The sequence below is a fragment of the Dipodomys spectabilis genome, unplaced genomic scaffold, assembly GCF_019054845.1.
Source record: "Dipodomys spectabilis isolate Male_0828 unplaced genomic scaffold, ASM1905484v1 ptg000511l, whole genome shotgun sequence".
Lineage (NCBI taxonomy): Eukaryota > Metazoa > Chordata > Mammalia > Rodentia > Heteromyidae > Dipodomys > Dipodomys spectabilis.
This window is the reverse complement of record NW_024871188.1, coordinates 968,739-979,564: the sequence shown is the minus strand read 5'-3', so window position 1 is coordinate 979,564 and position 10,826 is coordinate 968,739. Positions and strand designations below refer to the sequence as shown.

The following is a 10,826-nucleotide window of genomic DNA, read 5'->3' as shown; positions in this document are numbered from 1 at the left end:
AAAGCAGGTGGCAATTCAGGAGGTCTGGGGCATGACAGGCATCTTCAGTTTCTGTAGATGAGCCACCTAGAGCCAACCCACCTGCCACTCAACATGGGGGTCAACATGGGGGGTGTGCCCAGGGCCTGGGAAGTGGAAGTCTGTTCCCTCTCCAGTGCAGGAGCTCCGGAGGTCCATTCCACAGGCAGTGTTGTTGTTCACAGGTGTCTGCATGCTGGGAGCATTTATTTATGTGCACATATGTCCGTGTGTTCATGCACTTGTCCAAATATTTACCAAGCACCCATAAACTGTCAGGTGCTGGAGATCCAGGGAGCAAAGCAGACAAGAGTCTGTTCCTGGGAGCTTCTGGGTGGAGCCCTCAGGAGACTGGGCTTGTGTCATGTGTAACTACAGTTGTGTGCATGCTGAAGCGTGTGCCTTGGCGTGTTGAGCGATCATTCATTCTGTCCCAGCACACGCATGCACACCTGTGTGCACAAGTATATATATGCACAGGCATGATCTTTGTGTGTACATGCATGTGCATACAGACCACATGCACACTCCTATGCTCACATGCACACAGTTCCAGCCGTGGATGGCTGTGCGGGCATGTGCAGGCCAGGCCCGGCTGCTCTTTGGACGCCCGCCTGTTGGCCCTGCCCATCTTCCAGAGTGCCGGGGGCCAGGTGAGGCCAGGAAGCCCGGAAACCTCTCCCAGCCACTGTGCCCAGTTTCAGGGAAGCCAAGAACTGGCACCCGCGCCCACAGAGACTGGCTGCCTGCGCACCTGCCCCAGGGCTTCCTGGAAGACCCAGGATCCAGGCCTGGCCCCCAACAGGGCTTTGCCTGAGCTGCTCTCCCAAACCCACAGAGCAAAGAGGTATTGAAGCCCCTTCCCTGCTGCATGGGGCGGGGGGGGGGGGGGGGGGGCTCAGAGCTAGAAAATCGAAGCAGAGCACTCTCTCTTCAAGTGAGCTGCAGATTGGGGGAGGCTTGCAGAGAGGGAGTGTTGGGGTGCATCTGTGTGCACAGCCGGTGTCTGCACAGGCAGGCGATTGAATCCAAGGCGTCTGGGGGACAAAAACTGCACTAGCACTGAACTGCATCCCCAGCCCCACATGAGCATTTGACTTAGAGGCCCGGCTCCCCTCTGACTTATTAATCGGGTGCACACAGTGCATGACCTGGGGACTTTACCCTACTCCCACCCCAGTGCTTCCATAGACGTTTGAAAGTGTTCAGCTCTGTCTGTCTCCACTCAGGCCTATGTGAACTTGGCCTGTACACGGAGCGGGTGTGCACAGCGCGCGCGTGCACAAGGCAGGGCGTGCATCATCTCTCCACGGCCGTTTGCATGCCTGCCTGCACACCCACCGTGGGTGTTGCACGGAGCCTGTGAATGCTTGCACACAGTAAGGCTTGGCGTGCAAGAGAAAGGGGGGCGCACACCGCGGGGGGTACCTGCGGGTTTGCACCCCAGGAGGCTCCGGGCAGCTGCGGTTCCGACCCCGCGCAACCTCGGCCCCGGGGCGGGCCGGGCCGGGCAGGTCAGGCTGGGCCGGGGCTGTGGGGCGTGGAGGCTTCTGGGGCTGGCGCGGTGCCCGGGCCGAGCGCGCCAGGCCGCCGGGGGACGGCGCCGCTCACAAAAGGAGGGTCTGTGCGGCGGGCCCGCCCCGCGGCCCAGCCCCCCGCGGCCGCCGCAGACACCGCGCCCGGCGGGCACCAGAGGGAGGCTGGCACCGCCGCGCCCCGCCGCGGGCTCCGCAGCGCGCGGGCTGCGCGCCCAGGGCGCGCGGAGGGGCACGCGGCCCAGGGCCCCCCGGGGCGCCCCCTGCACCCCGCATGTGATCTGATGGAGAGAGGGCCGGGTGGAGGCGGGGGGGGGGGGGGCGGCGAGCGCGTTTGGCTGTCCCCACCTCGCCTCGCCCTCCATTCTACCTTGCCTGGCTTGAGTGGGGAAACTGAGTCACCCCTGCCCACCTACAGTAGTGGCTGAGAAACGGCAGAGACCAGAGGTCAACCCAACAAACCCCACCCCACCCAGTGGGGTGTGACCTCTGCCCTTCCACATCCCCCCTCCCCAGCTCTCCAAAAGGCATTTACCCAGCGCCTGCTGTGTGCAGGGGGTGCGGGGCGCGAGCCCCGGGGGCTTCCCGGGGAAAGGTGGGGTGGGAGGCTCGGGTCTGAGGAACAATGCGGGGAGAGAAGAGGGGTGAGGCGGAGAAGGGAAGCCTGCTCCCTCCTCCAGCTGTGCCTGGGAAGTCCCCCCAGCGTGACCCCCCCCAGCTGTGCGGTTCCCCTTCCCCCCCCCCCCCCCCCCCCCCCCCCCCCCCCCCCCCCCCCCCGCCCACGTCCCCTGGGTGGTGATGATGTGACTGCACCCAGATTCAGGAGGAGTTGAGGAGGGGGCCAGACATTTCCCCGGGACCCTAGGACCCCACACCTCCCAGAATAACCCCCCACCCTCCACGGCTGAGCATGGCCTGGCAGAGGGGGCCACACCCTGCGGTAGAGGTCCAAGAGGGAAGATGACCAGTTGGAGGGGGACAAAGAGCCGGGCTGGCCCGCTGGGGAGAGACGCTGGGAGAAAAGACAGCTCTGTCTGGAAAGCCAGGCTTATGATCTCCCCAGGAAGTGCCACACCCCTTCTGCTGCTCCCTATTGGGGGGGGGGGTGAATCCACAGCACAGAGGGCAACAGAGGGCTGGAAGAGCAGCTAGCTCCGTGGCAGAGCTGACCTTCGTCTGTGAGAGGTCCCTGGCTTCCACGTGGCTTCAGCACTGAAAAAGCACAATCAGGTTGTCAGGCTAGGCAAGGTAGCGCATACCTGCCATCCATCCCAGCTACTCAGGAGGCAGAAATAGATGCTGAAAAACAAGGAAAAGGTCTGGGGGCATGTCTCAAGTAAACCCCAGTACCACCAGGTGTTAAAGCACTGACCTCTGGAACCTGAAAATGTGGTCTAATTTGGAAAGGGGGTACATAATTAACTTGAGATGATCGGGACCTAAATCCAGTATGCCTGGCACCCCTTCTAACTAGGATACACATCGGGGTACAGAGTGTTCACCCAGTCTGTTCAAAGGCTGGGCGCCGTCTGCAGATTTGGACTTGGAACCCTAGATGCATGGGCCACTCTGTGCACACAGGCATGCGTGTATGTGTACGCACATTTGTGCCCTGGTAGGAAGCATGTAAGTAAGGTACACAGCGGTGCAACTTCCAAAAGAATAAGTTTTTTGCTGTTGTTTTTGCCCATCCTGGGGCTTGAACTCAGGGCCTGGGTGCTGTCCCTGAGCTTTTTCTTTTTTTTGCTCCAGGCTAGTGCTTCATTACTTCAAGCCACAGCTCCACTGCCAGCTTTCTCATGGTTAATTGGAGATAAGAGTCCCATAAATAGGCTGACTTGGAACCCGGATCTTCAGATCTCAGCCTCCTGGGTAGCTAGGATTACAAGCCTGAGCCTCCTGTGCCCGGCTGTTTTCCTTTATTTTTATTTTTTGGTTGGTCATGGGGCTGAACTCTGTGAGCCATAGCGCTACTTCCGGCTTTTTTCTGCTTATGTGGTGCTGAGGAATCGAACCCAGGGCCTCATGCATGCAAGGCAAGCACTCTACCACTGAGCGCCCCTGCCCCCTTTTCCTTTAAACCCTTGTTAGGCAGTGGCTCTACCATGCAAGCCACGCCCCCTGTACATCTGAGTCCCGCCCCTCAAGCCACACCCACCATTAGGCAATAACTGTCACTTCTACCACTTGGGCCACGCCCCCTCAGCTCAAGCCTTAAACTATTTTAATTCATTGAAGGTCTAGGCCACGGGCAGCAGCGGGATGCCGTTACTAGAGCAACGCCATGCAGTGCACTAGATGAGGAAGCAGCTCCAGGAGGTCACGCGCTGGCCACCTCCGCAGGGCCAGCTTCCCTGAGCCCAGTGGTGTCATCAGACATGGCCAGGCTCCAACAGTCCCCAGGCCAAGAGACAAGACAGCCTGTCCTGGAGGCAGGACAGGAAAGGTCATTATCAACACGTCAATCTCAACTTCTCTGGGGACTGATTGACTCAACCACAGGCCTATAAGAAGTGCCAGCAGCTGAGACTGGGTCCCCCAACCCCCATTCTGAGGTCTCTGAAGGAGAGAAAACAGGCCTCCTCCCATCCCTCTGGGAGTCTGTGTGGCTAACACTGACCACGGAAAACGGCCTTACAAACCCGCCGGTGGGCCCAGTGTCCTGTCCCACATGGCTCACACCTGTCATCCCAGCCATTCAGGAGGCTGAGATCTGAGAATCTTGGTTTGAAGCTAGCCCAGACAGGAAAGTCTATGAGACTCATATCTCCAAAAAGCCAGACGTGGAGCTATGAACCAAATGGCAGAGAAAAAAAGAAAAATCTGCTGGGTGCTGGTGGTTCACGCCTATAATCCTAGCTACTCAGGAGGCTGAGAATTTGAGAATTACAGTTCAAGGTCAGGCTGGGCAGGAAAAGTCCCTGAGAGTCTCTTCTCCACTGAACCACCAGAAAACCGGAAGTGGCGCTGTGGCTCAGGCAGTAGAGCGCTCACCTCGAGCTGAAGAGCTGACAGCGCCCAGGCCCAGAGTTCAAGCCCCATGTCCGACAAAAAAAAAAAAAAAAAAAATCTCAGAGACTACTGTCAGGCCTTAAGTTCAAGTCCCAGGACTAGCACACAAACTGATAAACTGGGCCAGTGCTGGTAGGTGGGTGGAGCTAGCCGAAGAATCACCCCTGTCCAGGGGGCTTCTTGGAAGAAGGGGTACCTGAGAAGACCCCAGAGCGGAGGCTGAGGAGGGTTATAGCCTCAGACTAGAGTGGAGGTGAGGGTAGAGAGCCAGGTGTGGAGCTCGGCTTATATCCTGAGACGTGTGAAAAACACACCCAGCTCTGCTCACTGAAGAGGAATTGGGGTCTGTCTGATCACCCTGAGTTAGGCCCTGGGGGGACACTAGGGCCCTGGTGGCCTGCTGCTCCACTTCCCAGGCGCACACCCAGGGTGGGTGGGCCCTGCTAGTGCAAACTGTGATCCTGACCCTCCCTGGATGTGGTGGGGCCCTGAGGCCCTGAGGCACTCAGCCAGAGCAGCAGACTCGCAAGGCCCAGAGAGCGTCAGGCTCCACAGATAGGAAACCGTCCCGAACAGACTGATCCACAACAGGGAAGGCGACTTGTCAGGGCTGGGGACAGGCTCATGAAATGATCTGGAAGTGATGGTTTGTACAACATTCTGTGTGCTCCAAATACCACCCAATTATATGTGTATATATGTGTTTATACTTTGTACTAATGCATGATGTGTGTGTGTGTGTGTGTGTGTGTATGGCTGTAACTTTGACTCAGACAGATCTTGACTCAGTCTCTCTCCAGATGTGTGACCTTTGGGAACGACCTGTTCCCTTTCTGTAAAAGCAGTAACAGACAGTACCTACCTTGAAGAGTTGTTGCCAAGGATGAAGACATATGACGAGGCCTAGGTGTGGTGATTCATGCCCGACATCCCAGCTGCTCAGGAGGTGGAGGAAGAGGGATCTCTTGTCACGAGAACATCTGGAGAGAGAGAGAGAAAACAAAGGTGAGCAGGTGTAGTCAGGATAACCAATGTACAGTATGTAAAAACCAACAAGCGATGGAAACGGAGGAGAACTGAAGGAAGGCTTGGCCTTGACCAAGAAGCAACGTATTTATAATCTGTGACTCATGAAATTGTAGCTCCTTGGGACAGCTACATAATAAAAACGATGATGATGATGATGAAAGCAAAATGGATGGAGTGTGGCTCAGCAGTGTGGTCCTGGCTCAGGTGGGAGGTGGTCCGGTGGAGGGGCGTGGCTTCACAAAGAGGCGTGGCCTAATGCAGGGGCGTGGCTTCACCAGCGGGCTCATGCCTGTCTGTCTACATACAACCCATCGCTGACACTGCCAAGTTTGTCCTGCTTGCAGTCCAAGGAATACACACACACACACACACACCGTGTCCCCAAGGCAATGGCCAAGGGCATGGCTGAACCTTGGTGACCTGTGACAATTTCTCCCTGAGCCTGTGTGAACCCCAGAGGAAGGAGGGAGGAGCTGGTGGGTGCAGCCGGGCATGCACACCCTGCATGTCTCCCACAATCTCACACTGTGGCTCCTGGACTCTCAGCCTCTGTCCCTTCTTCTAAAAACCCCCAGGGCAGATTTTTCCCTCCCTAGGTGTGTGGGGGGAATGGGGTGTCAAATGTAAGGGTGTTTGTGGTTTACACCAGGGAGAGATGAAGCAAAGTGGAACTGGTGGCTGAGTAGCAGGAGGGTGTGAGTGCTGTTCCAAGATGTCAGCCTCAGGCCTGGGGGGATCTGCCGTGTGTGTGTGGGGGGGGCACTGAGTCTCCATTTTTACTGTAAAAGTGTCATTTCAGCCAAGTGCCGGTGGCTCACACCTGTCATCCTAGCTACTCAGGAAGCTGAGAGCTGAGGATGTTGGTTCAAAGCCAACCCAGGCCAGAAAGTCCTTGAGACTCTTATCTCCAATTAATCTCAGGAAAAAGCTGGAAGCCAGGCTGTGGCTCAAGTGGTAGAGCACTAGCCTGGCAAAAAGGGAACTCAGAACAGTGTTCAAGACTAGAGTTCAAGCCTGAGAACCCCCCCCCCCCCACACACACACAAAGTGTAATTTCAGCTGTAAATTGCATTCTAACCACATAATCTATGTGGTAGATCACAGACCCCATTTTTTTTCAGAAGGGGAAACTGAGGCATGGAGAAGTTAAGCCCCCACTGGGACCCCACTCACTGTATTTGTCTCCAGAGCTCCGGGGTCCCTCCTCCCACTACATAGAGGACCCCAGGTCACCAGGCCTGGAGGCCAGCCAGGGTCCCAGGCAGCCAAGAAGGGGCCTGCAGGACAGGTCACCTCCGGGCCACCCGCATGCTGGGAGGAGCTCAGGGAGGGGCTGAGCTGTGGGAGGTTTGGAACCCCCTCCCCCCAGTCCTCTTCTCCGCCCCCACCCCTGGGGGTTTAACACCCAGCCGCCCCTCCCCTCATCAGCCAGGACTGGATCCCCTCTGCACCCCATGCCCCTCAACCAGCTCCATCTCTGAGACCCCCTTCCCCTCAATCTCTCTGGGGGAGGGGAAGGGGGTTCTCTGCATCTAATTCTCCATCTTCCCCTCTCGGCTCTCCTTACATTTCATAGCCCCCCCCAAACAAAAGCCTGCACCCCACTGATTCCCCTGCCCTTGACCTCTGCCCCCCTGTCCTACTCCCGAGTCCTCCCTCCCCCTCTCCACAGGCACCTGGACCCGCCCCGCCCCCTCCTTCCCAGGCTCCCCGCCCCCATCCCGCGGGGACTCCCCTCCCCCTCCCCCGCGCGGGGCTCCCCGGAGCCACGCCCCCTCGGGGATTCCCCCCCACAGTGCTCCGGGGGTTTCCTCCACGCCCACGCGGGCCGGGTGAGTGGAAAGGTCGCGGGGGGCGTGGCTCTGCCCCAGCGGGGGCGTGGCACGGGGTAGAGGGGGCGTGGCACGGGGTAGAGGGGGCGTGGCGCAGGGGAGCAGGGGGCGTGGCTCTATCCCAGCGGGGCGTGGCTCGGGCGGAGGGGCGTGGCGCCGGGGCGCCGGGACGGGGCGGGGCGGGGCGGGGCAGGGCGGGGCGGCGCCCGCGCTGGGGACCCGGGCGGTGGCGGCGGCGGCCGGCGCGGCTCCCAGTTTCGGTTCAGAGCGAAACGCGGCCGGTGCCAAGCCCGGCGCTGTCATTCATTCCTTCCTTCTTTCCTTCCTTCCTTTATTATTTATGCTGATTTTAGTTTGAGAAAAAAAACGGGAAAAACTTAAAAAGAAATTAGTGCGAATTAAAGAGCTGCTGGCGGGGGCTCCCGGGCGGCCCCCCCCCCCCCCCCCCGCGCTGTGTGGTCCCGGGTGCCCGCGTGACCTCTCTGCGCCCGGGCCGCGGCGGGGCCCGGGGCCGCGGCGGGGGGGGGGGGGGCGCCCGCCCCCCGCCCCCCGCCCCCGCCCCGCCCGGCGGCAGGGAGCCCGGAGCCCGAGTCTGGCTCCGGCGCGGCCGGCAGCAGCGGTGGCTGGGCGGCCAGGTTTCGTAATAAACCGGTCTGTTAATTGCTATGGGGCAGCAGAAAGCGGGGGGCGGGGGGAGGCAGGGATTTGTTGGGGTGGCGGCGCCGGCTGCAGCCCGAGGTGCTAATAAGGGGCTTGAGCCACACTTCCTCCGAGGGGGGTGGAGGTGGCGGCGAGGCTGTGCGAAGGACGGGGACCCCATCCCCCCAAGGCCCAGAGCGCACAGGAGCCCAGACGTGGGTTACAAGTTTATTACAAGGCTCGTCATCGGAGAAATAACAACAACAACAACAGCAATAACAATAAAACAACAACCCGCCGTCGCTGCGCGGCAAAGTGCAAAGAAAACAACAAAATCCTGTAGATCGTCGGCTGGACTGGGGTCCGGCGTGAGTCTGGGGGCGGCCCGGGGGGGTGGGGGGTGCGTGGCTACCGGGACATCCCCAGTCCTGCCGCCTGCCCTCCCCCCAGGGTCAGCGCTGACCGGGGTCACCACCCCCGGCTCAGCCAAGTCCATCAGCCCGGCTCGCCGTGTAGAGTCCGGACCCTCAGCGATGGGGAGCGGGGGTGCCGCTGCCCCCCACCCCTTCTGTCTGTCCATCCGTCCGCCTCTGGGCTCGGGGGGGGGGGTCCCCCTTCTTCCACTGGCCCGGGGGTCGTCCCCCTCTTCTCTCTCTTGCTTTCTCTCTTGGTGGCCATCTGTGGCTTGCTCCTGGCTGGCCACCACTGGCTGCTGCTGCTCCTCCTCCTCCTCCTCCTCCTCCACCGTCTCAAAGACTCGGCTCTCCCCCTCCCAAGTGCTCTCACGGGTGGCTTTGGGGGGAGGCCTCTTCTGGGAGGGGAGAGGGGGGTCCAATAGGTATTTGGGTCTTGTTTGGTCTCGTTTTTGGCAGATCTCCTCGGACGCCGGCCCGGGGGGCGCCTCAGCGTTCCCGGAGCGAGATGTAGGGGACCCACTGGTTGTTCCCCCGACTCTCTTCGCAGTAACTGGCCACCTCCACCAAGCCGTGGCTCTTCCAGGCGTCCGCGTGCGGGTTCTGGGCGGAGGCAGAAGGGAAGGAAGGGTTCAGTGGGTGTGGGGGAGCCTCCTTTCCCCGGGGGGGGGGCCTCCCCCTGGCGTTGGGGGGGGGGCAGGCTCAAAATATCTGGCCGGGGCGCTGAGGCCCCGGCCAGGCCCTGCCCACGGGGCATGCCGGGCATGGCTGGGCGCTGAGCTGGTGCTGGCCGGCCTGGGGGACCTGGCTGACAAAACACGGAGCCCAGGTGCCCGGGCAGGGCGGGGCCGGAGGGCCGGCCGACTCACCGTGACCAGGAGGCAGTGCAGGTCCCGGGCCTCGGCCGTGCCCTGGGGTTCGGTGGGCTCGCCCAGCAGCTCGGCCAGCCGCTGCATGCCCGACACCCTCACGATGTCGATGTCGTTGTCGCAGCAGAAGGACTGGATGAGCGTGAAGTGGATCTGCAGGGCGATGTCATCCTCTTCCTCCTCGTCGATGGCCAAGAGGCACAACACCACGCTGTCGGGGTCCCTGGGGGGGGAGAGGGGGAGGTCAGGTCAGGTGGGGTCCAGAGAGGGACCTCCACCCATGCACTGGGCGTGTGCCTGTCTGTATGGGGGGGGGAGGGGGGAGGGAGAGGGTTGCAAAGCAAAAGTGTGGGGAAATGGGGGTGGGAAGGGTGCAGGGGTTCAAAGCAATGGGGGCATGTGGGGGGGGGACCTTAAAAAGACGGAGGGCCGGCAGCCCGTGTATGCAGGCAGGGGTCAAGATGCTGCGGCCCTCCCGCCTGGAGCTGGGGATCCCCCCCCTCCCGCAGCTGCCTGTGGGGAGGGTCACGCACATGCTTGCGAAGGGTCGCCCCCACCCCGGGGGAGCAGGGGGTTCTGACTCACACATTCATCAGCTTGGCCGACTCGTACACCCCCACGGTGAGGCGATCGTGGCGCTGCGCGGCCACCAGCAGCTCCTCCACCGCCGCGGTCACCGTCTGCATCCTGCGACCAGGGCGGAGGGGGACAAGGAAGGGGTCAGCCTCCATCCAGGGCGGGACGCCGGGCGCCCGCCTGCCGTCCCTGCCGTCCGTCCCTCCGTCCGCCCGCCCGCCCGTCCCACACCCCGGCTACTCACTTCTGCGCCGCGTTGTCGCACGCCACGACCTCTTCCAGAGTCATATTAGCCCCACGACCAAGTTCCCAAGCAGAATTTGCAATCAAACCAAAATCAAGAAAATAAAAATGCGAGCCAAAAAAAATCCCAAAACTTCTCGAGCAACCGGAACCGTTCGAGACTCTTCCAAGTGACAGCGAAGTCTTTTCCCCGAAAAGGGGAAAGAAAAGAAAAAGCGGAAAAAGCAATTGCAAAGTCCTGCAGTGAAATGAATAATCCAGAGGACGCGAGAGAGACGGCGGCGTCCCGAGCTTCGGCGAACTGAGCTCCCGGCCGCCCAGCCACCGCCTTTTATAGACGAGCCCCGCCGGCGGGAGGGGGCGTGGCTGCGCTGAGACACTCCCGCCCTCTCATTGGTGGAAAAACAAAGGCTAGGGCAGCTAGCGCCATGATTGGCCGACGGCAGAGAGTGGGTGGAGCGCCGAGCGAGGGTGTCCCACGTGGGGGCGAAAGTCGGGAAGGGAGGAGGGAAGGGGGGGGACCGACTGGAGAGCCCGAGACTCCCTTTTTCTTTCTTTTCTCTCCCCCCCCACCCCGCCCGCTCCTGATTCCCGGCAGCCGTGCCGCGGCTCGGGGCGCGCGCGGGATTTCCAGCGCGCGAGGCGGCCTGGACTTTGGCG

General features: G+C 61.0%; 1 protein-coding gene across 1 annotated transcript; it reads right to left on the bottom strand.

Moving 5' to 3' along the window:
* Positions 1-8,280: 8,280 nt before the first annotated feature.
* On the bottom strand, positions 8,281-10,451 carry Gadd45b (growth arrest and DNA damage inducible beta). Its single transcript, XM_042669863.1, has 4 exons — positions 10,168-10,451; positions 9,933-10,034; positions 9,348-9,570; positions 8,281-9,081 (listed from the first exon to the last, which is right to left on the bottom strand). The coding sequence occupies exons 1-4, from the start codon at positions 10,209-10,211 to the stop codon at positions 8,968-8,970; spliced, it is 483 nt and encodes a 160-aa protein (XP_042525797.1). The 5' UTR covers positions 10,212-10,451; the 3' UTR covers positions 8,281-8,967.
* Between the last annotated feature and the right edge of the window lie 375 nt (positions 10,452-10,826).

Bases quoted from the DNA above. Each gene is read 5' to 3' on its own strand.
- Gadd45b (XM_042669863.1), bottom strand. From the start codon at position 10,211: ATGACTCTGGAAGAGGTCGTGGCGTGCGACAACGCGGCGCAGAA. The intron at 10,035-10,167 runs GTGAGTAGCCGG...CCCTGGTCGCAG, and splicing joins TGCGACAACGCGGCGCAGAA to GATGCAGACGGTGACCGCGG. The intron at 9,571-9,932 runs GTGAGTCAGAAC...CTCCCCCCCCAG, and splicing joins TCGGCCAAGCTGATGAATGT to GGACCCCGACAGCGTGGTGT.